General features: G+C 33.7%; 1 protein-coding gene and 1 long non-coding RNA gene across 3 annotated transcripts; one reads left to right on the top strand and one right to left on the bottom strand.

Moving 5' to 3' along the window:
• Positions 1-5,982: 5,982 nt before the first annotated feature.
• Positions 5,983-6,725, bottom strand: LOC130462008 (uncharacterized). Of its 2 annotated transcripts, none has more exons than XR_008922103.1 (4): positions 6,637-6,725; positions 6,357-6,498; positions 6,137-6,256; positions 5,983-6,035 (listed from the first exon to the last, which is right to left on the bottom strand). It is a non-coding gene; the product is annotated as an uncharacterized lncRNA (long non-coding RNA). The 2 variants fall into 2 exon arrangements; XR_008922104.1 differs by having other exon boundaries at positions 6,643-6,725.
• Positions 6,726-11,647: 4,922 nt separating this feature from the next.
• Positions 11,648-13,101, top strand: LOC110798719 (uncharacterized). The gene is made up of 3 exons (XM_022003908.2): positions 11,648-11,876; positions 11,987-12,048; positions 12,616-13,101. The coding sequence occupies exons 1-3, from the start codon at positions 11,783-11,785 to the stop codon at positions 12,733-12,735; spliced, it is 276 nt and encodes a 91-aa protein (XP_021859600.1). The 5' UTR covers positions 11,648-11,782; the 3' UTR covers positions 12,736-13,101.
• The last annotated feature ends 3,014 nt before the right edge of the window (positions 13,102-16,115 follow it).

Below are 16,115 nucleotides of genomic sequence, written 5' to 3'. Positions count from 1 at the left end.
ACCCGATCCGATATTGACCCGAAATTTTGCCCCGAACCAGAACCGGCCCGATTATAAAAAACCGAAGTGACCCGAAACCCGAAATTGACCCTACTCATACCCGAAACCGATCCGGGAAAAATAACCCAAAATGACGCGACCCGAATCCGATCCAAACGACCCATTTACCAGGTAATCATTGCCACATATGAGAATTATTAAGAGTAGGGGATTACAAGAGATTATAAATTTTTTCCGTTTACCAAATAAGGAAAGTACAAAAGATTACGAATGAGAATTATTAGATGGACTTTTACTATAATTTCTACCAATACTACTTACAACTTACAAGGCTTTTATGATCCATAGCAAATCTTACTCTCACATAAAATATGTTGGTCACTAACTCACTACTTTAATCTCTTCCTAATTTTACCATTAGACAAAATCATATTTAAAGGTAACTTCATTTTACAGGACGGTACTCCCTCCGTCCCTTAATACTCGCATCGCTTTCCTTTTCGGGCCGTTAATACTTGCACCGCTTCTATAAATGGAAATTTATGACAATATTATATTATTTCTCACACTTACTTACGAACCCCACCTACACCCCTATTTCCTACAAAAAATCATTTAAAAATTCACACCCCCACTCACCACTCTCCACCTCTTACACATTTTCCACTAACTATATTAAAAAAATACCCCACTATCAACTACTCCCTTCGTATTTTTTTAAGAGATACACTTGGCCGGGCACGGGTATTAAGAAGAATAATTGAATGAAATAAAATAATAAAGCAAGTGGGGTTGGATAGATATTTTAATAATTAAATATGTGGGGACCATGTCATTTTGGTGGGTGGAGGGTGGGGTGGGTTTATGAAAATATTTGTTTAATAGGATGGTGGGTGATAGGGTATATTAGATGTATTATTTAATTAGATGGTGGGGTTGATAAGTTACTAAAAATGGCAAGTGTATCTCTTAAATAAATACGGCCGGAAAAGACAAGTGTATCTCTTAAAAAAAATACAGAGTGAGTAACACCCATTAAATTAATAAGTCAATTCAAATATTTTAAACTCCGCACCGGTTTGACCGGTGCGAGTATTAAGGGACGGAGGGAGTATTTATTATACACCTCTTTTATTTGTATTTTTCTTTTAAAAAAAGACGACCTTGAGAGTTGAGCCGCCTGAGTCTCAAACATTTGCGATTTACTTTCCATCAAGAGCCACCTGTCGTCATTGGAGCCAAGTGTTTGAAATCTACTTTGAAGTTTGAACAAGTCATTCCCAGTGTACATTGCACTACATAATGACACTTGTCCCTTTGATAAATACACAAACAAAATATACTTGTACTCGTATAAATTAGTAGTACTCGTGTAATTTAAATGTCGCCATTATACCAATTGAGGTTGACATGAGTGGTTAAGGGTCTCTTGTTCCTTAATCAAGATCTCGGGTTCGAGCCTTGAGAATGGAAAAAATATCAACTGGGAGGGATGCTGCCCATCGAGGTACCCATGCAAACTACCGCGAGAGATTAGTCCACTCGCCAAACGCGGTGGGAACTCCTCATAATAGACAAAATAAAATAAAATATGTCGCCATTATCTTTTTATCTTTCGGTGTTAAAAGGGCACATGACGTGGATTAATTATAAATTCTAAAATATTATTTTTAATACAAACTTTTGTATAAGGCGGTCTTTCTTGTAAGACCGCCTTGTTGTCACCAAGCTGTCATGTATGAGCTGAGTCAGCGTTTTTTCCCCCCAAAAAATATATTTACATATTTTCCATTTCTTTTTCATTTTTATTTTCATAACCCTAATTCTCTCTCCTCCAAACTTCTCTGACCCTCTCTCTCTCCTCCAAACCTCTCTGACCCTCTCTCTCTCGTCCAAACCTCTCGGCCAATGCCGGTGATAATCGGGTTCCAATCTTCGAATCGTGTAGCAATTCGTAGGAGCAAACTACAAATTTCGGCTGACGGAGGAGGCCAGTTTCTGGAGAATCGAGGTCGACGGCGGAGGATACCGGCGAGGCGGTTAGGGCGGAGGTGAGAATTGTTCACTCGGCTTCCATCTGTCTCCTTCATTTCTCCTTCATTCTTCATTTAATTTAGTTAGGGTTTTGATTTTCCTTTTTATTGTTTAGTTTTGTTGATTTTGTAGATTAATTTTGCCGGAAAGATGAGAATGTGGTGGCCGGCGAGCAGCGGTGACGGGAGGAAGGAGATCGTGCGATGTTCGGGAAGAGGAGAGGAGAGACCGAGGAGGTTGCGCGATGAGTCGCCGTGGCTGCTGCTGCTCCTCGTCGGACAACCTGGTTAGGAAATTGCATGAGGAATATGAGGTGTTCGTTATGAGGTGATTCTTTATCTTTGACATGTTGACATGTTGATTTGTTGATTTAGATTTGATTTTGTTTTGTTTCGATTGAATTGATTAAGTTTTTCCAATCTCCTCTTTTGATTTAGATTTTTTTGATTTTTGAATTCATGGCAGGAGGAGGCGGATTTGCCATTGGTTGATGGTGGTGGTTGCCGCTGCCGCAAGCAGAGGAAGGAGAAGTCGCGCTTCAGTCATGCGGTGGCTGCGAGGCGAACGAAGCGAAGCTGCTAAGCCTCGCTAGGGTTTCGTAGCTGGAAGGAAGCGCTACTTTGTTGGTCGATATGCTGTTGTTGGTGTTTAATTTCGTTTTAGTTAAGAATTGTAATGTTTTAGTTATGGTTTTCCTGTATTTAGTTAAGAAATAAATGGTTTAGTTGATTTTTTTTAAGTGAATAATTGTTTAGTTAAAATTCATATGATTTTAGTCAACATTTTGGGAGGTTTAGTTAATATTTTTTGTGTTCCATTTGTCGGAGTTTTAGTCGTGGTTTAAGAAGTTTTAGTTAAGAATTATTTTGTTTTAGTTATGAATATTGTCGTTTTAGTTAAGGTTAAATTTATTTTGGTTGAGAATATATTTTTGTTTTAATTAATAATCACTTTTTAGGTTTTTTGAGTTTTAGTTAAGATTTCTTTAGTGTTAGTTACGATTTTCTAGGAATTAGTTAAAATTTTTTGAGTTTTATTTAGCTATTTTGAGTTTTAGACAACGAATTTCATGGTTTTAGTTAAGATGCACACTTTTAAACATGCAATTAAACTAATTAGTTAAGTAATGGAATCAATTAGTTAAACATTGAAACCAAGTAGTTAAGCAATATAACCTATTAGTTAAGCTATGAAAACACTAAGTTTACAGATATAAAGAAAGTACTGTTAAGCCTGAAATTCAATTAGTTAAGCAATGAAACCAATTAGTTAAGAATTGAAACCAATTAGTTAAGCAATGAAACCAATTAGTTAAGAATTGAAACCAATTAGTTAAGCTATTAAACCAATTAGTTAATATTTTAAGAGTTTTAGTTAATAATAAGTTTGTTTAAAAATAATAACTATTCAACTCATACGTTTAACTATTTGTCTTTGTACCTTATCTATTTTGTTATTCGATTAGTTAAGATTTTATTACTTTTAGTTATGTTTTACACTAGTCTAGTTATGTTTTACACTAGTTTAGTTAGTACCAAAAAAAGTTTGAAAACTTTAATTTTTTTTAAAAAATAATCTAAAAAAGGAATTCGGGAAAAAAAAGTTCGGAAAAAAAGAAATTCGAAAAAAGAATTTCTGGGTTTTTGTTATGATTTTCTTAGGTTTAGTTAAGAATTATTTCGTTCTGTTTAAGATTTTTCTTACTTTTTTTTCTTAAAATAGTTTTAGTTAACCTTTTCTGAATATTTGTTACTCCGTGTATGTTTTAAAGTTTCAGTTATGATTTCAAAAGTTGTAGTTAAAAATGAAATCGTTTTAGTTAAACAAAGAAACCAATTAGTTAAGCACTGGAACTAATTAGTTAATCAATGCAACCAATTAGTAAAACAATGGAACCAATTAGTTAAGCACTGAAACTAATTAGTTAAGAAATACAACCAATTAGTTAAGCAATGGAGCCAATTGGTTAAGTATTGAGGCCAATTAGTTAAGCATTGGAATCGATTAGTTAAGCTTTGTAACTAACTAGTTAAGCAATGAAACCAATAAGTTTACAGTATAAATAAAGTATTAGTTAAGCCTGAAATCCAATTAGTTAAGCAATGGAACGAATTAGTTTAGCAATGGACCCAATTAGTTAAGCAGTGTAACGAATTAGTTAAGCAACGAAACCAATTAGTTAAGAAATGGAACCAATAAGTTTACATATATAATGAAAGTATTAGTGAAGTTTGAAATTTAATTAGTTAAGGCCAAAATCCAATTAGTTAAACAATGGAACGAATTAGTTAAAACCATGAAACCAATCAGTTAAGCTTAAAATTCAATTAGTTAAGCACTACAAATAATTAGTTAAGCAATGGAACGAATTAGTTAAGCAATGGAACAAATTAGTTAAAACAATAGAAACAACTAGTTAAGCATTGGAACTAATTAGTTAAGCATTGGAACTAATTAGTTAATCAATGGAACAAATTAAATAATTTACAAATATAAAGTTTGTTACACCTGAAATTCAATTAGTTAAGTAATGAAACCAATTAAGTAAGCAATAAAACCAATTAGTTAAACAATGAAACCATTTTAGTTAAGCAATTGAGTTTTTTTTTTTTTGGTGTGTAAAAGAGGAATAAGACCCGGAAATAAACTAAACGGCATGATAGTCCTCAATTCCATAAACAAAATAATTCTAACTTAAAAACAAATCTAATCTTAACTAGAACAAATTTAATCATAACTAAACGAAAGTTATTATTAACTAAATATAACTCAAGTATAACTAAAACAAAGTGACTTAATTAAATTCCAATAAAAGAAGTAACTAAACCATTACATTTTATAACTAAACATAACATATTATAACTAAAAACAATACATCTTTATCTTTTAACTAATTCCATGAATAACTAAATGAAATTAAAGAAAAACAAGCACATTAAAGCTTGATGAAGCGTCGACGCTTAGAGAGTGCTCAAGAGGCAGACCAAATCAACAATCATCTCAACAACTCAAAGTCTGGCCTCCCAATTTTTGCCCACCTGACAACTCCTTATCCAACCAGGCTGCTGAACTCTCTGTCAGACCAACAGAAGGTGCAGCTAGTGCAGTTCCATGTACTCCCTAACTTTATTTAATGGTGAAGGGTTTTCCAGCAGTTGCCATATTACTAAATCGAAAGGGAAATACGGTTGCAGGATGTTCTCCAGTTTGCAAAGGGAGTAACAAAACTGCAGAGAGAAAGAGCAGCACCAGCAGCAGCAGTACTCATGATGGAGTCGTATGTTGCCTGATATCACTCGGTCTGTGGCCAAATATAGCTCGGTCACAAACACTGTAATGCCGTCCATGCCGGGGCTGCAATGTGGAAGGATCATTATCCATCTTCCTGCCTTGTACACCAAATTGACAGCAACAATGCGTGTAGTTGCAGAACTCTGGGAGTTTGAGGGTGTATTATCAGTTACCAGATTGATAAAACAAATCTAATTGTAATATGTAACTAAAGCAAATTTAATCCTAACTAAACATACATTATTCTTAACTAACATGATATTATTCTTAACTAAGTATAACAAAAATATAACTAAAACAAACAAAAAAGAATTATCAGTACAACCCCTGAATTTTACCAGTTCACTAGGTTAGAACCAGTCAATCTCTTCTTGTTGATATTAGTCCACGTTCATGTCTGTCCCAAAATCATTGAGAAATCCCACAACTTCCACAAAGCTTAACTAAACAAATCAAATTCTTAACTAAATATGACCATGACTTAACTAATTCATACTGAAAAATAAACACAACAAAAACATAACTAAATATGAGAAATCTCTTTGATAGCACGGTGGAGGCGACGAATACACCGGTGGTGGTTGGCGGGACTGAAGAAACAATGGCAACAACAAATTAATCATGGATCCATGACTCATCAAGAATTCAGATGATAAACCACCACCGCTACCGCAACTAATCAGAGGCAAAAAAGACCTAAAATCAAAAACCTAAATTCACTTAAATTAATTTCAAAAATTAATTTGAAAAATCAAAATCTAAAATAACTGAAGAATAGAGGAGAGATGAAGGAGAGAGATGAAAGAGTTACCTAATTCCGAGACAACGCCGCCGCCGTCCTCGCCATTTTCAGTTCCGCCAACCTAACCACCACCGCCGTGGATTCCGTCGCGAAGCGATTTCGCTTCACTCTTCATATTCCTTCTTCAGCCTCCCCACCAAAGACGTTGAAAAAAATCAACAAAATTTATCAAAAACCTAACTAAGTGAAGAATATGAAGGAGAGACTTGGATAGAGATTGAAGAATTACCTCAACGGCGACCTAACTTCCGCAGTTTTCCGATCTACATCGAGCGCCGCTACTCCGTGTGGATCTAGGTCTTGCGTCGCCGTCGGCATCTGAAAACCTACTTCATCACTGTTGCTTCGCCACTATTTCAACGGTGGTGTGGCTGCGATGGAAGGAGGAAGAGAAGAGAGAGAAAATGAGGTGGGAGTGGGAGGAGGAGGAGAGAGAAAAGAGAAACCAAAGAGAAGATGAAGAATAGCGTATTGCAGGAGAAGAATGAAGGAGAGAGAAAAAAATCTACTTATACTGCGCGTGAGGCCACGCGCGCGTGGTTGACTCACTCGGTCTTTCCTACACGCGCCCGTAGGGCGGTCCTACCGAAAAGCTGCTGTATTTTTAATAAATCATGGTTAGTTAATCAAGATATTATTCTAATGGAAACAATAACTCCAAAGCTCAAAAGTGTATTTCCACATCAGCGTAATACCGACTAGGTTTACCGTGCGTGGTTAAGGAGCATGGTCTCTTGCACAATAACCAAGGTCGCAGGTTTGAGTGTTGGGTATGAAAAAAATCAACTTTTACTTATATAGGGACAGTTTGCATTATTCTTTAAGACGAAACAAACAAAACTTACGTAACTGCATAAATTATAAATATTGATAAGCTTCCAAAGGGCAATAATAGAGAGTACCGGATGGGGTACCTATACCGTACGACCACACCAGCATGGATAGGGGTACCTATACCGTACGACCACACCAACATGGATAGGGGTACCTATACCGTACGACCACACCAGCATGGATAGCATATTATTGAGCATGATTTGAAAGTTAATTACTCTGTAAGTGTTAGACGGTCTGATACAATAAGATTGTCTGAATACGGTATTGTCATTATTTTAATAAAATATTAAATTTACAGTTGATGATAAGAGATGGCCGCGTGTGAAATTAAAGAGAAAAGTTGATATTGACATACATACATAATAGTTTGCTTTCAGGTAAAAAATCCAATGAACAGGGTTATTTTAAACTTGGAAGTCATGTGAGCCAAGTATATATAATCCATGTAGGACTGAGTATATGTTTAATGGTAGATCTCATTATGACACATTTTATTCAGTGGGATTGAGAACTAAGATCGATTGGATAAGTTGTTATACTAGCGGCTGTCTATGCCTCTTGTAAAGAACATCTTTTATCGGATCATGACTCTAAAATCTAAATTAAAGTATACAAATAAATTGTTTTAGATGCTAGATAGCATACTTGTTAAAGTTCTAGATAATCATGAACTTCAAGATTGGAATAATTTAAATTACATTTAACTTCATCAATATATACGATAACCTATAAGAATGTGCATATGACCAAAGTCGGTCCGGTCCAGATTGAAATCGAAATCCAGGACTTTGTCTTGGTCTGAAAATTAACACTATAAGAATTTGTATTTTTTTATGACAACCTAATAACGACGGGTAAAAATCCCGTCGTAAAAGGGCTTTTGTGACGGGGATAACAACCCAACAAAGACGAGAATAACCGTCGCAAATGTCTTTTACGACGGGTTAACGACGGGATTTTCCATTAACGACGGCCCCCTTTTATAATGGGTTCGCGACGAAAAATCCCGTCGTTAATCAACAATTGTTGATTTTTAGCGACGGGATTTCTCGTCGTTAATAGTACAATTTCTTGATCGAAAGAATTCCGATTTAATTTGTCCGGTTGAAGAGGGTTGGTTTACCTACAAAAGGTGTTGCTCTTCTTACCTTTAAATAAAACAAAAGAAAAATTCTTCCAAAAAATAAAAAACTATGCAAATAAATTGTAATTCATATATTGACTTTACAATTTTTGATAATGAAAACATTTTGTACAAATTTGTAAAAAGGGACAATATACACATTAAGCATGCATGCGTTTAATGTAGCCATGTAGGTCACGTAGTTTCTTTGATCTGCACCAAATCAAATTTTTTACAATTAGACGCTCGATGCCTAAATGTTAGTTGCTAGATGTTCGTTTATTTGTATTAGTTAGATCAAAATATCAAATTTAACGGTTGCTTATAGCTTTTTAGCAACTTGCTTGCAAATATTATAAATGTTAAGCTAGTAGCTAGATCATTGTTGCACATTTTTTAAATTAGCTTTAATTTATTTGGCAAATTAGCTATGTAGAGCTAATTAGCTTGAAAATATGGAAGAAATAAAATTTTGCTTGGAAACGTTAAAAAAAGGGTAAAAATAATCATCGACAAGTAACTAACTATTGAAGCAGCAAATAGTTGAGAGTTACGTAGCTTAAAAAAGCTGATGTGGCATTTCAAGCTATGATATGCCAACCATGTTATTTGGCTATATTAACTAATTGTCATCTTATTGGATAAAATGACCAATAAGAATATTGGAACAATTATAGCTAAGAGAAGTTTTGGAATCCTCTATAATACATTCACAAACCTCAAATGTATGTTACATTTGAGTATTTATTTGGGTAAATTACAATTATTGACAGAAAATCTGGCCCAACAATAACCATTGGGGTTTGGGGGGGTAGTGTTAGAAAATGTATGCTTTTCAAAATGTGTTAGAAACTTAGAATTATATAGTAATAAAAATAAATAAATAAATAGATGGTGCTCCTAATACTAATTGTCTAAAGTTACAAGTTTGAGGTGTGTTTCATGTGTGCCATGGAACAGAATTTGCGTCACTTTTTCAGTTTTTCGTATTTTAATACAAATGTCAATTTCTGTTTCATAAATATGTAATGTATTTAACAACGTTTCTCTTGAAAAATATACGATAGCAACCAATATGACAATATACCCTGAGAGTGATGGATAGCTTGGTTGGTTAGAGCTTTCATCCCGATTTCGGTTGATACTGGGATCGATTCGCACCAAAAAAAAAAAATGACAATATACCCTTAAACTATGCACTTCCCCATGTAATAATTTTAGAGCGGAAGAAGTAATTCATAGACACTAGATTAATAATTTAGTTCACGATGATTTATATGGGATGTGCCGATGTGGTGTTTGAAGGCCATAAGCGTTTGTTGATTTTAAATGGACATTCGAGATTTTGGCCCGGCCCATGCGTGCCTTAGCCCTTGGGATTTGGGTTACAATGTGTCATGCAGTGTTCAAAGCAGGCCGACAGAGAGATAGATAGAAGCCTGATTTTTCACTAAGGACAATTTGGCCCACAGGCCCATAATAGCTTTGACCCAGGTTGTACATTAGCCTTTATGAGTTCATGTCCAATAATCAAACACTTTCTCCGTCCCTTAATACTCGCACATTTTTTATTAGACACACTTGCCAATGTATAACTTTGACCATCAATATATTTAACTACATATTATAAAAACTTATAAAAATGTTAATATTTTGAAAATATATATTAAGATTAAGCCAACAATATATTATATATTAACATTTGTTTTCATATACTAGAAATAAAATAGGGTAAAAATAAATTATGTGAATAGTGCAAGAAGTTAAAAGGGTTCGAGTTATCGAGTATTAAGGGACAGAGAGAGTAGTGTTTTGTTTTTCGGAAAATCTCTACTGAACCAACGTCTACTTGTAGGCCAGTCAGTTTAACGACGCAAATCAACATTTGAGAGAAGAGAAAGACGAGGAAATAACCACTTCAGCATGAACAGATAACGATGTGTGAACTTGTGACCTTCAAAGTTACAAGATTTGTATGGTTAATAATTACGGAGTAGATAGTGTTACCCTCGAGAAATTCTATTGAAAGTTAAATGCCAATTTGTTTTTTGTTTTTTGTTTTTTTTGACTTTGAATCTTAAGCTTAATTTTGATGGATCTAGAATTCATGAATGGAAATAAACCATCAAATTATACTAGTAGAATCATGGGGCTCCCTCCCCTCTTTCTAGGGTTTAACTGTTTTTTGGTCTTGAAGGTGGAAAATTTCAAATATCTTGAGAGAATATATTAATCTTCCTTTTTTCTTGGGTTAATTCAGGTTTTGTCTTTTCATACATTACAATAAATCTATTCGCTTGTCTATGGTGAGATTCTTTTCTTTGGTTTATCATATGTTTGTTTTCCTATTGTGAATTCTTGTATAATTGGTTCATTTATAAGGATTTACGTGCGAGAGACTTGTTGCATTCCAATATCAATCTATTCAATTATCATAGTTTTGATGTAGATAACCTTTGTTTGATCCAATTTGTTAGTATTTGCATTCTTTTATTCAAATTCCCAAGAAGGTATAATATGATGGTCATACCAAATGGATATCCATTTACCCGACCCACCCGCAATTATTAAATGGAAGGATACCCGAACTATACGGATGAGATGCAGGTGACAAATGACCATCGCTCTATGCTTTTATCATCTCATCCACACGGATGAGATGCAGGTGACAGGTGACAAATGACCAACTACACGGGTTGGATACGAATGACCATCGCTCTATCCTTTTATCATCTCATCCATCCGTTTAATATACCTTTAAACCAAATTATAATAAAATAATATATATCCATGAAAGGTTAATTGTTGCAAATTAATTTTCTAAAAGCATTTGTTATTATTTTTTATACAAAATATTTTTTTATTAATAAAAATGACTATTCCATATATATTAGAGTTGATGTAATTCTTTTTATAAATAAAACATTCATTCGTTATTCACCCGATCCACCCGTTTCTTCCGCGGATGACGGATGGGTGGATGTGGGTGATGGGTTAAGCGGGTGATAGATTGATGTGGGTGGAGCGAATTGATAAATGGTTAGATGTCAGTGAATCTCTATCTGATCCGAATCCGATTCATTGCCATCCCTACCTCTGATGTACGCGTAGTTAGCAACACAAGAAAATGATCCTAATCAGTAATCATGCCATATAGAGAGAGATAAAGAGTGTGAACAACAAGTTGCAAACTAACATCCATGATCATCATCATGAATTATTCATCATCATCATGCTCTTGTCAGGATCCACTTGAATAACGAGTGACCAACTTTAACATCTTGCCTGCTCCATCACCATCTTCAACCATTATCATTTTTTAAAAAGGCTACACTATCTTTTTTTGCTGATTTAACACCCCATCTTTGACTTTTTTAATGCCATACAAAAGCTAGATTTGGCAAAAATCAACTCATGAAAAATAATTATAATGCTTGATTTGTTTTTAAGACAATCTCTTTCTATAGCCATGTTCAATGTTCATCATCATAATTACAACTTTTATTATTTGACTTTTTTTTTTTTTTTGTTGATATTGATTGCTTAGTCTAACCAAACAAACAGTCACCTTCCTTTAGCCCATTAGAAGAATGTATATAAATTGCACCACTTTGCCTTAAAAATGATCAAAGCCAACACCAAAGTCCACCTCAACAAGGGTTTTTTCTACTAGCTTACTCTTACAGTCTAATAATATGGCATTGTCAAAAACTATTCTTGCAATTTTATTAATATTTGTTCTAGGATTTTCTTGCTGCATCATCGGCTCAAATGCTGTCCCAGTAACAAGTAAGGTTTCTACTAATTAGGGCGATAATTATGTTGATCATACTAACTTGTGATTGATTTCTTGTTTATTGTTGATGAACTAATTATAGTTAGTATTTGTGATTTTCTAGGAACAAAGAGTCTAATGCAAGAAAATCTTCCAAGATTTCAAGCTTCCATGAATTCTCATCTGGTATATTTTCATTCACACATTCTCTATTGTTGTCAGACTGATTTACTATGTTTCAATTCCCTGCTTTTTAGGCCTTGTTTGTTTTATACTTCGCATCAAAAACTGAAACTGAGAGTAATATCAAACATGCCATCAATTTGAATTTATACTAGAAATTAAGTGTGCGTTCTATTCACCTGATTTTCACTTATTTTTCCTGAACTTATCTTAAACATGTCATGTCATCATTGTACACAGCTTAAAGGTCGCATGTAGCGACCTTTATCATTTTCGATCTGAATCTATCTGAACTTGTTTGAACTTATCAAAACTTATTTTAGTTATAGATTGTATTTGGTCAACCCTTATTTTTCATGAACTTATCTTATCTGAACTTATTTTTTCCTGAAATAAGTGGAAATAAGGTGAACAGAACAAAGCATAAGTTTTATAAGTTGACAATAAAATCAAACTGAAAATTGAGAGTAATATCAAACACGCCATCAATTTGAATTTATACTAGAAATTAAGTTTTATAAGTTGGCAATAATATCAAACTGAAAACTGACAGTAATATCAAACTGACAGGATATTGTAGAGGCAATGCAAGAGAGGACTTTCATGGAACAGCGAAAGCTGGCTGATGTCCAGCTCGAAGACTACCCTGGATCTGGAGCTAACAACCGCCACACTCCGGCCAGGCCTTAGTTTGAATGTTTGAGATGCATCCACGAGATGGTCCATGATATACTTCTAGCTTAGGAAGTATATATATTTTCATATGTATACTAATAATTTGTCGTACCACGTGATTTAGTAAGAACGATTGTACGTACGCAGTAGTATATGTAACGTAGTGATTTTTGTTACCACTAATATTATCATGTATGGTAATGCCTAGATACTAATATGTAGCATATGTACGTGTGTAAATATATGAAGTGATAGATATTAGGGAAATGCTATTACTTAATTATCAGCATATAATTGTTGCTGGTCGAGTCTAGCAAAGATATGTACTTGTTATCACAAGGTTATATAAACTTGTGCTGCTTTATTTGTTTGTTATCATAACTCATAAGCTATGAGAATTTTGTAATTGTTGCTTCATTTCATTGACAAAAATCAGCTCAACCTTTCTCTTAAGATCATGATAGAAGTTATAACTATGACTTGGATGCCGATCACAATAATTGTGTGGTTAATTGTTTGATTTACCGGACTCAGTAAGTTACCAAGTAATTAAGTTCCTTTTCATTGCTGAGTATGATGAAAAATGTTGTTTGGTTCACTAAGTACATAAAACTAAGTTCCCAAAAAAGTTACATTGAAGTATTGAACTAATTAGTAGGATTAGATATTATTAGGGTTGTATGAAATTTACAAAAACAATAGGATCATTTGTATCATGTACTAGTATAATTTGATAACATAAGAAAGACATGTTAACTTGATAACCTAAGTGATCAATGGCCAAATACCTTAAAACTAACACCTATTCTGTATTAAATCCATGAGTTGTCCATGTACGTTATGTTATCTAAATTCATGTGGATGTCAACTAGTTTAGTTGGTTAAGTTTTGAGGGGATGATGTCTAAAACTTGAGATCAAATCCCGTCTATATCATTTATCGTCTTACACTTTGTGGATTTCTCTGCATCAAAAAAACTAACTTCATGAAAAACAAAATTGGCATTTTGTGAAACATTGGCTAATAACTCTCTTGATCAACTTGTCCATAGCAGTCCTATGTCGATCAGAAGCGCACACAATATGCATGCAAGTAAATAGCGCGTAGTCGTGTAGACTATTAATAATGTGATTAGTAATAATATGATCCATAATTAATTTAAGCAAGTGATTTAAAATATCTGTTGGTTACGATATACGATCTCATAGGTGACAGATTTGTGAAGTGGTGGAAATTGAGTATTAATCCACTCAATGTGCGACCACTATCGATGATGCATGTCTTCTTTTGTCTCAAGGCTTTTTATACCACTCACTAACTCACTCACTAACATGGCAAAACCCATTGAAAATTAACATAACTTTAACTAAATCTTCCTTTTTTTAAGAACGGTTCAGCTTTCGCCAGCAAATTAATGCGCAACAAAATGACAATTTGAGCAGTTTAAGTTGCAACTTTTTCACGGCAACTTTTGGGCATGCTACTCTGAACTCTAAAGTTGCATTTTCATACCACTTTCATGCCTCTATTTATTGTTTGCAAATCAATGCATCAAGTAACTCAGAGCCTGTATTAGATTCCGACTAATTTAGATTTAAATCAAATGACATCTTATTTGGGAAAAGCTCTCTCAACAAACGTTGTTGCGTGTCCAAATCTCAAACTCACGACCTTAGTTATTAACCTAGAATAAATTACTTACTGCCTGTTAATTCAAGTATTTATTTATTATTATTTTCCGAAGAATCCAAGCACTTATTCTTTTGGGTCATTTCCTCAATTTTGAATCATCATTTCACCCGCTTGTTTTGATTATTTATTTTGACCACATGTCAAAAAAAATCAATGGAATTACCTTGATAATTATAAATAGGTTACCATAATGATCTTGCTTCATCTTTTTTGGGAGCAGGACTTTTGAGTTTAATTTCTATAATGATGATTATTGACTTTTAATTTCTTCATTCATCTGCCTCTAAAGTAGTTGACTAACAACTCAGGAAAGTCTTCAACTTTACTTTAGATGGTCAACTATTGCAACCTACTAAAAGTGTTGATCTCTTGTTACTATGAAATCACTTTGTTGTTATGGCAATTAGCAAATACACATCCGTAACATCGTTAATAATGAGTTAAATCACTCATCCTTGTACGTCGTAGGCTCGTAGCTACTCCGTATTTAGGATAACTAGCTCCTGATCCCGTTCAATGAACGGGTAATTATATGGTGATTGTTAAGCGCTTTTAAAGTGCTAATTTTGTTGAGAGCAAGGTTGTCATGATCGGGATCCTACTTTGGATCGATGAAGGGGGTAGGATCGGATCGGTAGAATCGGATCGTAGGATCGTAAGATCCTACTAAATAGTAAAAATAATGGTTATATTATTAAAATAAAATGTACAATCATGTATTCATGTAATCTTAATACTTAATATCATTTTTTTCTCACATAAGATTAATACTTGTGTAGATTCAAGAGCAATTAATAAGATATGTGCAAGGTTGTTGAAATTATATGAATTTTCTGTACTTTTAAGTGAATAAGATATTTTTTTATAACTAATTTATTGATATAAAAGTATGATATTTCTAATGATATGTTATTATGAACAATTTAGTAATAAAAAAATTATTATCCTGGAATATTGTATGTTGGATCGGATCGTTGGATCGGAGCGTAGAATCGTAGGATCGTATTAAGATCCCACCACTCAAAAAATTTAACGAGATAGGATCGTAAGATCCTACCTACATTAAGATCCTACCTAAGATCCGGATCGGTGGCGTATTTTTGCATGGATCGTAGAATCGTAGGATCGTAAGATCCGAATCGGGAGTTTAACAACCATGGTTGAGAGATTGTAATTTAAGTGGGTTGAAAGTTGAAAAAATATACAAATTAGACGGTGGATTAGTATCGAGTGTTAATGTGGGAGATGGGGTGGAAGAAGTTATATGAATTAAATGGTGAATTGATGTTGAATGAGGAAGATGAATTGTGGTGTTAAGCTATAAAATAATTTGTGAAACAAAGGAAATGTTTAAAAAAAAAAATCAAATTAGTGGAGGAAAGATGGGATGACACATGTCATCTAATAATTCATGGTATTCCTTTTTAAATACTAGGTATTGATGTAGTTAACTTATATAGTTGATACGTCATACGTCATATAATATCTTATGCATTAGAATAATGTTATGGTCTTATGGAGTATGTTATACTACATACTACATACTACATACTACATCTGTTTCATTAAGTTCTTTACGCTTTGAAAAATGTGCCCAAAAATCAAAACTTTAACCATAAATTCTCGCCACTATATCTATAAAAAATTATCATGAGATAATCTTGTTAGATTTGTCTCAAAATGTATTTTATAAATATCAAAAT

Source organism: Spinacia oleracea, chromosome 5, assembly GCF_020520425.1.
Source record: "Spinacia oleracea cultivar Varoflay chromosome 5, BTI_SOV_V1, whole genome shotgun sequence".
Taxonomy (NCBI): Eukaryota; Viridiplantae; Streptophyta; class Magnoliopsida; order Caryophyllales; family Amaranthaceae; genus Spinacia; species Spinacia oleracea.
Note: the sequence above shows the minus strand (reverse complement) of the source record. Positions and strands in the feature narration are given on the sequence as shown.